Raw genomic sequence first — 15,606 nt, 5'->3', positions numbered from 1 at the left:
TTTTTCTTAAGTCATCTATTTGCTTTATTAAAATTTAAATTGTAATCTGGGCTGGATCGCCTTAGTTGGAAAGGTTTTTTTACTCCTAAAAAACGCTATCTGTGCGATATGACATGCATAATTATATTTATTAAAGGGCATTGACGTCTGTGAAGTCATTCTAACCACCTTTAAAAAGAGTTTTTTTAATTATGCCAGCCTTCATTTTTTATTATATTCCTATGTATGTATGAAAAATATTAGTAGTTTCCCAGAGTGTTTAAGAAGGAAACTGAGATAATTGAGTGAAGAATTTGGCGCTCAAGAAGATCATTGAACTGTCAAAAACGGGCATTGTCCTTCGTTAAAAAAAAATTGGCTTTCCTTAAACTGGTAGAGCAGCGGTAGAGTTATATATTTTTTTTTTAAATAAAAACCAAAACGTAAAAACCCTATTTTCAACAAAAGGATAGTTTTCTTCACTGAAATAATTTTCGAAGATTAAATGTTTTATGTCTTGCTTTCCAGTCACATAAGCACCGGCCGATAACTCCGTTTGGAGTTGGCTGGACTCGTAACTTCATTCAAATAAATATACACTTCATTAAAGAAAAGTTGAAAAAAAAACTCCTCTTTGCTACAAAATTTATGTGAATGAACAAATCGCCTAAAAATGTTTATATTTTGGCATTGTGATTATTGTATTTCAGTGACTTATTCTTAACTATATTTAGTTTATTTGTTAATCAATATGCAATATAAATATTGAATCTGAATGAGCTTGGTTTATCCCAAGCTCATATGAGTGAAAGTGCATTTGATACTGTAGTAATATAAATCAATTGGAGCGTTTCTTGCAGCAAGAAGTGCATTTGCACTTCCCCAACACAAATTAATGATTTTCCTCATTCCTCTTCGGAGTCTTCGGGTCTGACTGAGCTTGAAAACATTAGAAAATTTATTGACTCATACTTGCAAGCAGCATACCCTCATATGAATACTTCAACTATTATTATCAAATTCCATTGTTGTTGCTTTTTTTAATTTTTTTGTTAAGCACTGTTACATAAGTAATAAACATGGCATTATTTAAGCGATATAACTCGTTCAAGTTATAAAATTTAGGCTAATACAAATCTTCACCAATACCTATAGATCTGTTATATACATAAATAATTATATCATAATGTGTCTGTAGAGCTTTTCTTATTTTAGCGTAAAAATGATTTTCTTAGTAAACAAATGCCTGTGGGCCCTGTGTTGCCCTGGACGTACAACTATGAGTGCACCCTTCTCATCACGAAATCGGAAATCTTGCCAAATGAGCAACAATAAGCCTTCACACAAACTACTCGCAGTCTCATTGTCAGTATAAGAAATTGCCCAGGTCCCTTCGAGAAAAATCCACCTGGAGTGGGAATCAAACCCACTATCCCCGCAGTGGAGGTCAAGCGCACGCTCCACTGTGCCATATGAGAGACGACACATTTCACTTGGAAACCAGCCAGCGCGCACTTTGAATGCTAATTGCCGCTTTTATAATGGCGCTCTGTGGCAATGCTGGCTGAACGAAGATGATAATCTAATCTGATGTGCATTTCTCGCTGTAGAAAAAGCTGATATTACATAATTATCTCTTTTTCTGTGCGACATAGCGTGCGCGTGCTAAATGAAATCAAACCCAGACTGAGTAGATCATCTTTCGTCTATGCTATATTATTTATGTACACACTGCTGTACGGTACCATATGTATTACTAGTACCTTTACAAGGATTTTGCTTGCGCTTTTTTTTTTGAACATTGATAAAAAAAATTCCGTTTTAAGATTCAAGCAGACGTAAAATATATTCTAAATTAAATTACGTTAAAGCAGGCTGCAATACAAATCAATTAATAAGCAAAGTCTCTATAGACATATTGCAGCACACCTGTTGCAAGTGCACTTTCGCAAATAAATTTATCCAAGGCAATACACGGAGTTTGAAAGCAGGAAATGTCTTGATGTACTGTACTGGCATTTTAAATTGTATGATTGAAGGTTAAATCATAATTGTGATATATTTTTCATAAAAGCATTGAAATTTTAGGTGGTATAAGTTTTGTGTTTTTAATGTGTTGTCTTCTCGAGGAACAAAAATTATGCTGAATTTATTTATTATTTAAATAATTTTAAAATTAAACTCTTATATTAATTTTAGCATCTGGTACGTTTGACAAGCTTGATAGTAATTCAGATTTTAATAGTTGCTGTTTTATAAGTTGAAATTGATGTAATTGGTTCATCGTGTTTTGAAGAACAAACAGATATTTTTTATTATTTATGTGTATATGTCTTAAATCTATAGAATGCTTTATTCGTTTAAACTCCAGCTAAAAATAATTTAATTCCCACTTAGTAGCGCTGTTTGGCACTCGCTACTGGTCTTGGGCTAATTTAAGTTAATGCGCATTATGTTTTGTGCTGTCCAAACGCGCGATCAGTCAGTCAGTCATCAGTCACTCACTCCTGGCGCCTGCGGAATGCAACAATGCTTGGCTTGGCCCATTGTTGTGTACCCTTGGCTGGTGCACCACTTTCACCGCACACTTTCTCTGTCAGACAAAGTCTCAGAGGCGCGCACGCAGTAAGGCCAGTCTTCGCCAGGTGCCAACACCCACAAAGCACCGTTCTAATCCACACCGGCTCTTGCATTCAAAAAACATTAAATAGTCTTGCAATTTAAATTTTTGAGTGTTCAGGCCGCAATTGGCAGGCAGGAATGCGTGCCCAGGTTAAATGTGCGCGGAATCCAAGACTTGAAAGCCTCGTCAGTGCCAGGACAAATTTGTAGTCTAAATTTTTGTACGGTTAATATTTTAAATTTAATATGTTCTTCAAAAATTATTATACCTCTCGCCCGTTTCCAAGATGGTGATACTAATTTCGTCAAGGTAAATTAGAGGGTCACCGAAGAGTCGCCAAGAGAGTGGGTTCCAAACGGTGTGCCGGAAATCCCACTCGAGGTGAATCTGCCTCATTTCCCCTACCTTGGTCGCGGCTACCACCCTCCGCCAGGTAGAACCTGGAGCGAAATATGTTGCACTGGAAAAGAGGAATTTAACTGAGTGAAACCCAGCTGCAGGGTTTTCGGAGGTGGTTTTCCCCCTGCCTTGCGCAAGGAGGGTTAGTCAAATGTTTGCCCACTCTCACCAAATTATTAATTACCTCAATCACTCAATCAGCTGATGTTAATGTGATATTAATAATAATAATATATTTTGTACTTATTGTTAGAATTAATGACTTGTTGCAAAGGCAAATTGGATAAGTTGGATAAATATAATGAAATAAACTTTTATCTACCACAAAATCAAACCACAAAAAATTGTATCTAATCTAATCTAATTGTTTAATTGCTATCATTATTATTATTGATCTTTATTTACTTATGAGGCGTCACCACTCCAATCATTGCGACGCGCCTCATTGCAGCTTAGTACAAAACAAGAAAGAGACAACAAAAATATTATAATATATTTATCTAAAATTTGAAAAAAATTCTTCTCCGTTATATATAGTTATGTTACTATGTTGCAAATAGGGCGCGTCGCAATGAGTAATTACATCGTGGCGACGTCTCATAAGTCAATAAAGAATAATAATATTAAACCCAATATTTAATACTTAATTCTAGATAATGTTGTGATCTGGCAGTGCGGTCGCCAAAAAGAACAAGCCCGAATGTCATGTTATGGTTGCGGTTCAAAGGCACACCGTCCCGCAGGTGCCAAAGAGACACTGTCAGATTTTACTGAAATACCCGTGACTGTAAAATTTACTCTGTATGATCATTTAAAAATTTTTTTAGTAGAAATGAAAATTTGATTTTTATCCTGTAAAATTCAGCCTTCTATATTAAATGCCGCGATAAAACAAATCGGCTTCATTTATACTGCCTTCTTCTTATGCCCATTGACATGCACCTCAGGTACACCAACCTCTAATACTTCTTCAAAAAGTGCCTGAGCGGCGAAACAGATTTTGTTGCGCGTGCCCTAATCATCAAAGGTCGTAAGCTGCGAGGCGACGACGAACATCACCCTCGCCTCCAGCCTCCCCCGATTAACAACAAGATTGAAGATTTTAAAGTGTTTGTGATATCGTTCTTTTTTTTTGACAGTGTGGGTTTACCGCGGCGGCCGTGCCTCTTTAGCGTTTTAGATTAGATTAGATTAGATCAAAATTTATTGCATTAGACATATATAGTACATCTCCAATTTGCCTTTACAACAGGTCATTATAATAATAATAATTAGGTTTTATCAATCAACTAAATACAACATCAAGTGAATGAGGGAGCTCGCACGCCATTAGTTATTCGGCGGGGGTGGGCAAGCCTTTGACTAACCCTCCTCAAATACTGCAGGGGAAAACCACCCCCGAAAACCCTGCAGCTGAGTCTCAATCTTCCAAGTTTAAGCATTCAAATTTACATCTCCAATATTCATTCATATCATAGAATTGACACTTCAGCATTACATATTTGACACTTTTAACAAAGTTGCCATAGTCAGCTATTTCTTTCAATACATTCGGTAATTTGTTATATACTCGTGCTATCATTATCTCAGGACTTTCATTCACACAATTTAGTGAGCTTGGCCTTACAAATAAATCTGTTTCAACATATGCAGTAGCACGCGTATTTCGCACTACAACACCTGGAACATCACGATTCATTTTAAACTTTTCAGGAAATTTGCGCACAAACTTAACACACTCCAAAATATATAATGAATAGACTGTAAGAACTCCAAATTTCACAAATAGTGGTCTACATGAGTCAAGTGCCGAATTACTTCTCCAATATTGAACGCCAGCCATCGCTCTTATTACTCTTTTCTGCGCAAGAAAAACATCTTTCATATGTGTAGATCCACCCCAGATTACAATCGAGTATAGAATTCGGCTAGCCGCATATGCATGATAGGCTTGGACCAAAGTCGATTCTAGAACTTTTTCTCGTAACATGATAAATAAATACGTAACACTACGCAACTTAGTAACCACTTCGCTGCACTGTTTATTCCAATTCATTGTATCTGTTAACGTTACTCCTAGAAGGCGACTACTGTTCACCACAGACAATTCCTCATTCTCAATCAATATTTCAGGCTGGATTATATTCCTCGTTTGAGCGGTGTGCATTGTCATTACCATAGTCTTATTCGGATTCAATTTCAGGTGATTATCACTCGCATATTTCACCATGTCAGAGTTTGCTTGTATTGTCTTTTCATTCACCTCAGAGGCAGTTTTACCTTTCACTATCATTGTAGAGTCATCGGCAAATGCTGCTAGTTGTAAAACCTTTCTTCTCTTTTTTTCTCCAATTTAAAAATTTTTGTACAGACCGAGAAGAATAAATAATAATAATAAGTATGGACGCGGCGCATTTTCCTTCAGCCAGGAACGACCTGCCACCTGCCCTCAAAGACTGTCCCTCAAGCAATTTTCCCTCCCTCTGTAAGGAGCATTTTTGGCAGCAATTCAAGATTCAATATTTTAAAGTGTTTGTGATATTGCTCTTTTTTTTCGATAGTGTGGGTTTACCGCGGCGGCTGTCTCTTTTGATATTGGGCGTTTTAACAGACAGCTGCTATTTCTCTTTTTTTCCAATTAAAATTTTTCTCTATTGACCAAGAAGAATAATCAGAGCAATGAAAATGCAAGTAGATAAAACTCTATTGGTATAAATTTTCCCACAGCACAAAAATTGTTTCCGTTTGTATAAAGCCAATCATTTTGAATTTAATTTTGCACAGTGCTTGACCAATTTGTAGGAATTTTTATTCGTCTTTAAAGAAGAAAGGGTATCCACAGCTAACAGAATGTCACTAAAACGTCCAACATAAACAAACATTCAGCCGCCGCGGTGAACCCACACTTGACATGAAAACTAAGTAAATTATGCTTAACGGAATAAAGAAATTTAAACATGATATATAAAAAAATCAACTGATCACTTACGATTCTTGAAGTTTGATTCTGTGTGTGACACCGTCAGTACCGTTCAGCTGCATGTAAAAGGCACCAACCTCACCGCCGTGCTCCTGGCTGCTGCTCGAATTTGAGATTTTTAACTCAACCAAGTACTGGTTCCCTGAAAAATAATATGTTCAAAAATTTGATAGAAGAATAAAGAATAGTAGTGATGAAATTTCTTGAAATCTTAGATGTCCTTACTGCAGAATGGATCCCTGCCAGCAGTTTTTAGTTGGAACGCCACCAGTTCTCTCCTGCCCATAGGTCTGGCGTGAAAACCCATTCTGGCACAGGCCTTCTCTCCACCGAGATTCTCGCAGCCAAAGCACAAACCGTTGTCGTAGTTCTCGAACGAGTTGCACTCCACCCCCATGAAATCGCACTCAGTGTTCACAGACTCGGTAAAGTACTCGTAGCTGCGAATGTGGTTGCATCCTAGAGCTTTTCTAATGCCTAAATTTTCTTCAATAAAAAAGTTATCAATAATATTAACACATATTTACCAAGGACAATTCCTCGCCTGTCACCCAATGAATCGAACATCGCGTTTTCACAGCCAGGCATAATTTCGCCACCATTTGGATAAAAGTCCACGTGTCCCACGGCTTGTTTGATTCCGAAGCCCCCGCTAATGAAAGGTGCCGCGTCTGTGTGAATTACGTCCACAAAGTCAGCATCTGAGGGATCCAGGCGGACCTCAGGATCGGTGTCTGCGAAATGCGGTTCAGCAGGGTCCAAACCTTTAAATGGGGAATTTTAAAGTTTAATTTTATGCAATGTGTTTACTTTTATGCCTTTTTTGTATGAAATTTCCAATTTTACTATAGTAAATAAACTATTCAAATTACCCTGCTTTTATTTGGTTTTGAATGAAAATAATAAAAAAAAATAACTAGTTCTTTTAATACAACAATCAACAAACAAATTTCTAAGCGATCATTTCTATAATTAATTTAAATTTAAAGAGAAATTATTATAATCAATCTTTAGCCACTTATGAGGCGTCACCACTATGTAATGACTCATTACGACGCGCCCCATTTGCCCATTTGCAACATAATATTTAATATTATTGTTTGATATTAATATTTACTGGTTTAGTATTTGTTCATTCTTCACAAAACCAATTAGAAAGAGTAAAAAATACAAAATATGAAGAACCAGCTGCACCTTTGGCAAACAATTTAAGTTGCTTAAACGCGGGGGCCCCAAGGTGAGCCGCAAGATGTATTTGTTAAATTTTACTGTCTGAAAAAATTTACAGTAATTTATATTTAGCAACGACTTTGATATAAAGTACTAAGATGGAATTGCCCGTAAACTCATCAATCCCAATTTATCAAACTAAACAAATTAGAAGATAAGATTGTGTAATGGAAATGAAGAGGTACGTCAGGCTTTTTCCTTGTTGCGAAAATGGTTTTTATTCAAAAACAAATGGCAACGAGGAAAATTCCAATCTCTTCATTTCCATGATCATCTCCTTGAGTGTCTCAATTTCTTCAAAAAGATTGTGAAATTTTGCGATTTCTTTAGTCTTTACATCAAAAGAGAAACCGTAAATACTATTCAAAAATGCAGGAAAAGAAGTTATCAGAGAAAAAGTAAAAAATATTGAGGGGGTCCCAAGTCCCAAAACCTAACCTGACAGGCTAACTTTATCCTCCATGCAATTTGAATGGCAGGTCAAGTTAGTCGGAGTTTTTATTTTACCCTTATTATAAATATTAACTTTTAAAGAATTTAATACTTGTGAGTTGATTAGATTTGTTACAAAATCGTGTTTTTACACACATCTGCGCGTATATATAATAATATGATGCTAAAATATTGAGTTGAGAGTTGAATGATTATATTTTTCAAACTGCGACTCTTCTTTCCTCACAAAAATACGCAAAACGTGCGACTGTGTGCAAGATTATTGTTCATCTGGTGTAGTCAATGAACAATCTGGGCCCAGTGATAAACAAAAACTAGATAAAGCGCTAAAGCAATCTTTGCCCTCGTAATAATAAAAAGGGGTTAGAGAGGTTACCAGTTGACGTATTCGTTGGGTCAAGGATTGCTTGGTGCGTTCCTCTCGACGCGGTGCTTAAAAATAAAAACGTAACAGCTGTCAAGATTTACATTTTAGAGTAACTTACTCAAACCAAAGGTTTGCCCACAAACTGGGTTCATTCCAAAAAATTTCACTAACAAAAACCAGCATTATCTATTGAGTAATAACCACAAAAAATTTTGACAAATAATAAAAATTAAATGCACTTGATCATATTAGCATATTTAAATTCATACATGTACAATGCTTTTTTATGTAAATTTTAAAGTGCCTGTGTGATCAGTGATTGTTCTTTCTCTCTCTCGATATAATGTGGATTCACCGCGGCGGCTGTCAAACGTTTTAGCAGACCTCTGGGCAATAGTTGTGATATCAATTTTGCTCATTTTTTTAATTCTCACGCTTTTTTGTAACGACTCTGTAGGATAAAATAATATTATGGTTTTTTCCATTAATTCAAATTTTAATATTATTTACCATAATAAGTATTTTATGAGACTTTGCTGCGGTTCAACTTAATTAAAGGTGCATAGTGGCGCAGGTATAAAATTTCAATCAAATAATATACCTGTTTGTAAAATATATGAATATATGTGCCGTAGATTCAAATTGTTTTATATGTACAAGGTGGGCGTGTTGAATGACTATTTCAAGTCCGTGCGTTAAAATTTAGTAAAATAAAATTTTAAATTTACTTGTGCATGTGAATGTATGCAAGTCCGAAGTCATCACAAGAGCGCAATATAAATAAATGTATTGCTCACTGTGGTGACTAATGTATGTATCATGGCTGTCAAATGACCCCGGCATTCGTCAATCCCCAATGAGAGTGCTCTTGTCTAATTTAGGCCAATAGGATCTGAAAACAGCTCAAAGTTCGCTCTCGTCTTTTCCCCATTCCCGTTGATATTTTTTGTCAGCCATCACCGATAATGAAATTACTCTGTGTTTTCAGACCTTTCAAACCTTTTCCCGCAGCCGGGTTCAAAGTATAACAAACCCGTCAGTAAACACGCAAGCGACAAAAGCGGGCTTTACTCTCACCAGTAATTCTGCCGAGCTTAACGTGCCACCCTTTGACCGCGGATCCCGCGTAGCCGGCGGTGTGAGCCCCCAACGAATGGCCAATGATGTGTGTCTTTGGTGGCCGCAGTCCAACTTCTTCCTGAAATAAATGAATATTATGATAATGAAGTAAAATCAATCAATCAATCACTTTTTTTTAGAATAATTCACGATTTTTTTATGACAATAAGACTGAATTTTCTTTTTTCTATCAATTATTCTTATCATTTGATTGGTGGTGTTACAAACTTTTACAGTTCACAATCCGTTTGCTTCTGTACTTTTGCACTTTGTAAACCAATGTGGATTTTTTATGCATTGAAAGCTCTTCTCTATTTATATCTTTCTCTAGAATTATAGATAAAAGTAATTCTTGGGAAACAGAAAATAGACGTTGCTCTTGCTGCGTGACGCGAAAATTAATTAAAGACCAGCACGCGACTGCAAATTTTGCCGAAGAATTAATTAATTTCTGCAATTTACCATCAGCTTGATAATCATGATTGCGACAGCTCGACCCACGAGTCGAATGTTAGCCACAGCCTGTGCGTACGGCGGTCCTGAGCCTCCATTCCAGTCCACAGCAATCACATTTGCGTCGATCTTCTTCAGAAGTTCATCGCTCAATTTCTGCAGATTGAAAAATTTACATTATTTGCGTTTGGATTTAAAATTAGTGTGCGTTAAAAATTAATTTCAAGATGTCTCTAAATATTTTATATTATTGACTCCAAAATAAATTATCTTTTTAATCAGACAAAATATAATAACCATCGGATCATATTTAAAAAAAAAAACTCCCATACCTTAATCCATGTTTTATTTCCTGATTCAAGGTATCCATGAACAATAAAGAAAGTCTGTCGATTGTCTTTAATAAAAGAATTGAAGAACGTCGATGTGTCGTTGGCCCGAAGTGGCTGCAATTAGAGAAAAAAACTTGATTTAAGCAAGCTACATCAAAATCAAATTAATTAAATTTATTTTCTTTAAAAGAGCCGTGGTTTAAGCACTGGTAATCGAATGTTTTTAACATTTAAAAATTTGCAATACCTGACACTTGTCTCTGTTATATTTCGTGAAGAGGCAGAAGTTTGGATTTATTTTATAAGGATGCTCTGGGAATAAGTTGACAGGCCGATTCTTTGGCCATGGCGAATCTATTGAAAAGCATCCATAGCCAGACTGCTCATAGCATTCTGAAAAGAAAATTATTAATTGAACAAAATCTAGTATAATTGGTACAATATAAATTTTTTAACTGTGCCGTCCTTTTAAACCAAATTGACCCCCTGCAAAATCTGAGCAGGACAGAAACTGAATTCCAACTCTATTGGATTGCTCGAAATAGCTGAAAAGCTCAAACATCTGGCATAAAAAAAAAATTATAAATTGTTTTAATTATTTATAAAAACAACTTATTAAGGTTCCACACAATACTTTTGAAAAAAAACCAAAGAAAAAAATAATTTTATAGCCATATAAATTTTTTAATATTTTTGCAAATTCATGATCCTCTTTTTAATTAACATAAATGGTTGTTATGGCTTTTGCTGGCTAGTCATTCTTTATATTTGCAAGCATCAATGAAAATGCTAATCAAATTAAAATCGGGTCTTGGCCTTGGATTGTTCAAACTGAATGAGGTTCACATAATACAAAACTATAGCCTATAGGATTGTATAAATCTACAAATTAAATCTCGATTTAGAATGTCTCTGCAAGAAAATACGCAAAATGCTTAAACGCGCAATTTGTATGTACAGTGCAAATACCAATTATTTATTTAATTTTCTGAAAGGGAAACATTTACGAAGTGAAAAGACTTGATGTTCCCTTACCTAAAAAACAAGACTCTTTTATGATTTAATTATTTTTATTTTCATTGTCTAAAGAATATTTCCCCCTAAAAAAAATTGGGAGAAAAAATTCAAAATATTTTTTACTCACTTGTGTCAGATTTGTCTTTGAAACCAATTGGCGTGAAACTAACTGGAGGATTAAATCCTGGGTTCATCAAAGTAGGAGGAGGATTTTGAATACCACCAAGGTTGAAGACGGATACGAGCGTCTGCAGGATCAAGTTGGTGCTGTTGACCACGGCCATTGTAACTCCTTACTCGACGCGCGCTTGACTGACTGCATTAGCCCTTGGTCTCTAACTCAGACCTCCTTCCCTAGCCTTACGTCACAAGTGACATCAAAATATTATTTTTCAAACAGAGTTCTTGGAAAGGAGAGGTTGGGATAAAAATGAGATAAACACTGATCCATAAAAAGATCCGCGCTTGAGGGAGTGCGAGAGACTTGAAACACTCCCTTAAGCGCGCATCTTTTTATGGCTCATAATTAGAGGGGAGGTGATTTTTTTCTTTTGTCAAGTTAGAGATAAACACTGTTTTTATAAATGTTAAAAGTACCGTTTATTAATCGCCTAAATCATGAAACCGAATAGTCAGACATACATTTTAACTGCAACTGATGAGAGAATGATATCAATACACTTAATGTCCACACTTTTTTCTTCTTTTTTAGAAACTGAGGTAAAATTTTGTTCTGAACATTGGCATTATTACTGCTAGGTATTCACTTAAAAATAAAAATAAAGAGCTCATGCTGCTAGTAGTGATTGATACAGAACTTATGGGCAATGAATTTTAGCCTGCCTGTTTATCCACCCTCTTTTTCTGCCTCCTCTTCAGAGGGATAGGCGTCTTCATCGCCTTCACCACCCTCTTCGTCTTCAATGAGTTCTTCCTCAGCCTCGTCATTGGCTTCATCGTCATCATCTTCTTGCTCCTCCATGATGACTATGTCCTCCTCTCCCTCCTCATCCTGAAAATCAAGTTTGGTTCAAAAGCTCAGAAGTGAAAATTCAAAAAAAAAGGGGGGGCTAGATGGTAAAGAAGAACGTCTAACAAATTAAGAATAATATAAATCTCCATGTCTGAATTTTTAATCAGAGAAATATTTCCAAAATAAAAAACGATATACATCTGTTACAGCTAAAAAATAAGGTTGCTGACCTCGCCACCATCCAACTCCATCAAGTAGTACTGCAGAGGATTGGGCCAAATGTCGTCCTTGATGACCTCAGCGATCTCGTCGCTGCAGGGGTCATCGTTGTTGAGGAACCAGGGGAAGAACCCGCCCATCTCATGGGGCCTCTTGCGCCCTTTGGCGTTGCCATTCTTCTTGGTCAGGTCCTGCCCGTCCTTCCAGTGTATATCTGTGCTTCGAGACACAGGGTCTGACAAACCCAGGTGGAACTCCTTTGAGATCACCTGCAACATAGAGGGCTAAGGTTTTCAATTTGTTCTTTCGTGACATGCACGGTCTACATCTAGAATTGTAAAAATTAGCTTCTTTTATAAAAGGAGCCCGACCGCAATGAACCGATTTGCAAAATCGTGGAATTTGTGATGCCTCGCTGCTGGAGACTTTGATTGAAGCATCAGGCTTCGCCACATGCCAAAAACATGCCCAGCCGGAAAGGCAACTGCATATTTCTCAGGCATGACATCGCTCCAGCTTTTGAGAACTCATGGCAAGTATCAGAACGGAGGTTCAGATCAAATTTTTTCCTCTTTCTCTTCAAAGATTAAAAATTTTTAGATGAATTCTCATTTCCCATAATTCAAGGATTTGTCTGCCTCCCCATGATTTGAATTTTTTTTTTATAAAAAGCCATTAAATGTCATCAAAAACATTAAATTTAGCACTGAATACCACAAAATGGACAAAATAATTTTAATTAGAGAGTAAAAGATTGGGGGATTTCAATTTTAAACTTGAAGAGCGTTTCGTCATTCTTGAACCAAGAGGTCTACCATTTCTCCGCATCTCCCAAAATCCAGTGGTGCTTGCCGCAATATCTACCCCAATCCTGAGATTCTTTATTTTCTCAAAGTATCCCAGGCACAAGTTCAAACCTAAAATACAAAGCAACACACAATTCTAAAAAAGATGGGTCAGATCGTCAGATCAGGGGATGTCGGGACCGATTTTTGGTCATCTATGGAAACCAGCAGAGAAAGAGGAAGGTGCAGCAGGACCATGGTGCATCCCATCCTCCCTCTTTTCCTTTGCGCTCACTGCTAGCCAAGTTCAAAACAAGCACCCAAGAGAAATTTGGTGCCATTCGAGGTTCGAGGCATTGCTAAGGCTCCGAACAGCTAAAAATGCTATGTGGATCTGACATCCCCCTGGGTCAGATTTTTTTTTATACAAGACAACTAAATAATCAGTAAGAGATGCAACTTTTTAGCTTAAGAATCACACTATATATTACAAAGTTTCAAAGAAAAGGTTGTACCTCATTAGAAAAGAAGGGGTTGTCCTCAAAGTGGAAGTTGATTTTGTATCCAGATTTAATGTCCTCAAACTCTTCAACCTCAAGCTTCTTCAGGTGTGTGAGGCAATCCTCTTCAGACTCGTCCAGTTGGATCTGCGGGTGATTGACAAATGCAGTGACCCAGAAGTTTGGTATCCTCTTGATGATTTCATTGCGCTTCTCAAAGAAGGGCTTCCGCAACTTGTTGTACTTCTGTTCCACCAGCAGAATTTCCTCGCTGGCCTTCTCATTCAGAGCATCGATCTCGTTCTGGCATGAGTCGATATCCACCAGCGCCTTTTGGGTCTCAGCGTCTGTGTCGCCCGTGTCTTCGCCGTTGCTACCCGAAGGCTTGGCCATTTTGCGCGGGGAGGGCCCGTCGTTTGACATGTCCTCGCTATTTAATTTTGCACCTGCAAATAAATTAAGTCAAATCGTCAGATATGAATAATTAATGCAAATGAATTACGAAGTTATCAACACAATGATTTCACAGACATTATTCATTATTTCTAAAATAATCTAAATTTTATAATTTTTTCCAATATTCAATATTTCAATTAAACACTGAACATGGAATTATTACTTTTCTTGGCACGAAATAAGAAATATTATCATTGGAAAATTCCCTACCTACGTAAATATAATTCATTTCAAATATGGGACTGTTCACAAAAGAATGACTGTGAATTGGCCTAAATTTCTGGTTCACTATGCCATGAAGTGTGAACTGCAAATTAAATTTTTAGAGTGATTTTTCATATAAAAAAAACTTATTTTTGATAGTTTTTCATATGTAAATTATTAAATGTAACTCGTGGAATTTCGCCACTGGTGGGAGATTTTTAGTATGGCATTTTTCAGAAATGTTTGGTCAAAGTTCGTAAAACACCCGAAATTGTAAAATTTTGGCTTGCACGCAAAATCAGAGATAAATTAATAAACATGATTTAAAACTAAAATACTGTCTACAGAAATTTGCTCCGTGAAGTCTAACACGAATGCAGGGAAGGTGGAAACCTGCAAGAAGCGAGTTACAAACAGCGATTCAATAGTTCCAGGCGGTCACCCATCCAAATACTGACTGCACTCACCGTTGCTTAACTTTCGTGATTTAACAAGAAACGGTGTTTTTCAACGTGACGTGACATAAATTAACATCTTAACAATAATAAATTTTGAATGCTAGCAAATTTTTATAAACATGGATCACAACATGATAATTAAAAAAATTATTGCATTACACAAAGCTTATACCAATTTTTTTTCCTGGATATCAACAATTGAAACAGAAAAATCAATCCATAAGAATGTATTATTTGCCAAGAATGGAGAATAAAATTAAATAGAAAAAAAATTGTAGGCTCTTAACAAAATCAAAAGCTGTCCAGGTGACGATGAATCAAGCACAAGGATGTTGTGCTTACATTGCGTTGTTTGCAACATATAAATGTTTCGGCTTTCGGCGTATATGTATGCAACCCGCGATGATACGATTGATACGCATAACCGGCATTCTACGAAATCAGTTGAAATTACGACTCCTGACGGCTAAATCGCCAGTCGGATTTCCAAATCGGATACCAAGAGCACTAAACAATAGTTATCAAAAGAAAATTCGCAGCATTTTGACTAGCGCGAGGCGCGAATACGAAAATGAGGGGCCATTTCTCATCATTGTGCAGCCATTACCGCGAGAGATGCTTCATCAATCACGACGTGCGATCCCACGCGAATGGGCGTTTAGCACCACGCACCGGTCGGTGGAGTCGAATGGACCGCTGCCGAACTACATCCCGAGGTTTCGGACGCGGTAATCGAACCACAGCGATGGGCAAACCAAGGCCGTGTTTTGTTTACCACCAAGCAAAGCATCTCCAAGCCCAATGTGACTTTAGCATTTATAGCGCAGAATCGAGCCCCAGGTCGCCTATTTTGGCTCCTGGGGTCGATTTGAGATACCAATTTAATATTCCTTACCTAAATCAAACGAATGCGAGCCGTGCTCTCTGAAAATCGGCCGATTTGCGTCGCTTTTCAGGCAGCTTTTTGCCGCTAACACATGGGACTGATATTTCGGCGCCTACGCCTACACCGCTGCGCACCACGATCGTCTTTTGTTTATGGACGCTGCAAATTTGTAG

The 15,606-nt window shown here is 36.9% G+C and overlaps 2 protein-coding genes and 1 long non-coding RNA gene across 4 annotated transcripts in view; 1 reads left to right on the top strand and 2 right to left on the bottom strand.

The window, feature by feature from the left end:
• LOC132195020 (uncharacterized) overlaps positions 1-10,609 on the top strand; it is a 41,804-nt gene extending 31,195 nt beyond the window's left edge. The window contains exon 3 of the long non-coding RNA XR_009441598.1: positions 9,020-10,609. This is a non-coding gene — a long non-coding RNA (uncharacterized LOC132195020). The remainder of the gene's footprint in view (positions 1-9,019) is intronic.
• LOC132195015 (pancreatic triacylglycerol lipase-like) lies at positions 1,746-11,274 on the bottom strand. Its single transcript, XM_059616701.1, has 10 exons — positions 11,080-11,274; positions 10,183-10,328; positions 9,936-10,049; positions 9,613-9,759; positions 9,109-9,229; positions 6,509-6,745; positions 6,207-6,458; positions 5,991-6,123; positions 2,871-3,062; positions 1,746-2,812 (listed from the first exon to the last, which is right to left on the bottom strand). Exons 1-10 carry the CDS (start codon positions 11,234-11,236, stop codon positions 2,716-2,718), a joined length of 1,596 nt encoding a protein of 531 aa, XP_059472684.1. The 5' UTR covers positions 11,237-11,274; the 3' UTR covers positions 1,746-2,715.
• Positions 11,275-11,527: 253 nt separating this feature from the next.
• On the bottom strand, positions 11,528-15,601 carry LOC132195017 (protein SET). Of its 2 annotated transcripts, none has more exons than XM_059616703.1 (4): positions 15,443-15,601; positions 13,445-13,875; positions 12,156-12,413; positions 11,528-11,964 (listed from the first exon to the last, which is right to left on the bottom strand). In XM_059616703.1, the coding sequence occupies exons 2-4, from the start codon at positions 13,850-13,852 to the stop codon at positions 11,800-11,802; spliced, it is 831 nt and encodes a 276-aa protein (XP_059472686.1). In that variant the 5' UTR covers positions 13,853-13,875; positions 15,443-15,601; the 3' UTR covers positions 11,528-11,799. The 2 variants fall into 2 exon arrangements, with proteins under 2 accessions (XP_059472686.1, XP_059472687.1); XM_059616704.1 differs by lacking the exon at positions 15,443-15,601 and adding an exon at positions 15,155-15,287.
• Between the last annotated feature and the right edge of the window lie 5 nt (positions 15,602-15,606).

Source organism: Neocloeon triangulifer, unplaced genomic scaffold (assembly GCF_031216515.1).
Source record: "Neocloeon triangulifer isolate White Clay Creek 2 clone unplaced genomic scaffold, ASM3121651v1 ptg000008l, whole genome shotgun sequence".
Classification (NCBI taxonomy): domain Eukaryota; kingdom Metazoa; phylum Arthropoda; class Insecta; order Ephemeroptera; family Baetidae; genus Neocloeon; species Neocloeon triangulifer.
This window is presented reverse-complemented; position numbering and strand designations above follow the sequence as displayed.

Excerpts from the sequence above, each read along its gene's own strand:
- LOC132195015 (XM_059616701.1), bottom strand. The coding sequence starts at position 11,236 with ATGGCCGTGGTCAACAGCACCAACTTGATCCTGCAGACGCTCGTATCC. Across the intron at positions 6,124-6,206 it reads TGGCAGGGATCCATTCTGCA|GGAACCAGTACTTGGTTGAG; the intron begins GTAAGGACATCT and ends ATTATTTTTCAG. Across the intron at positions 3,063-5,990 it reads AGAATCAAACTTCAAGAATC|TGCAACATATTTCGCTCCAG; the intron begins GTAAGTGATCAG and ends CCTCTTTTCCAG.
- LOC132195017 (XM_059616703.1), bottom strand. The coding sequence starts at position 13,852 with ATGTCAAACGACGGGCCCTCCCCGCGCAAAATGGCCAAGCCTTCGGGT. Across the intron at positions 12,414-13,444 it reads ACCCCTTCTTTTCTAATGAG|GTGATCTCAAAGGAGTTCCA; the intron begins GTACAACCTTTT and ends TCTATGTTGCAG. Across the intron at positions 11,965-12,155 it reads TGGAGTTGGATGGTGGCGAG|GATGAGGAGGGAGAGGAGGA; the intron begins GTCAGCAACCTT and ends CTTGATTTTCAG.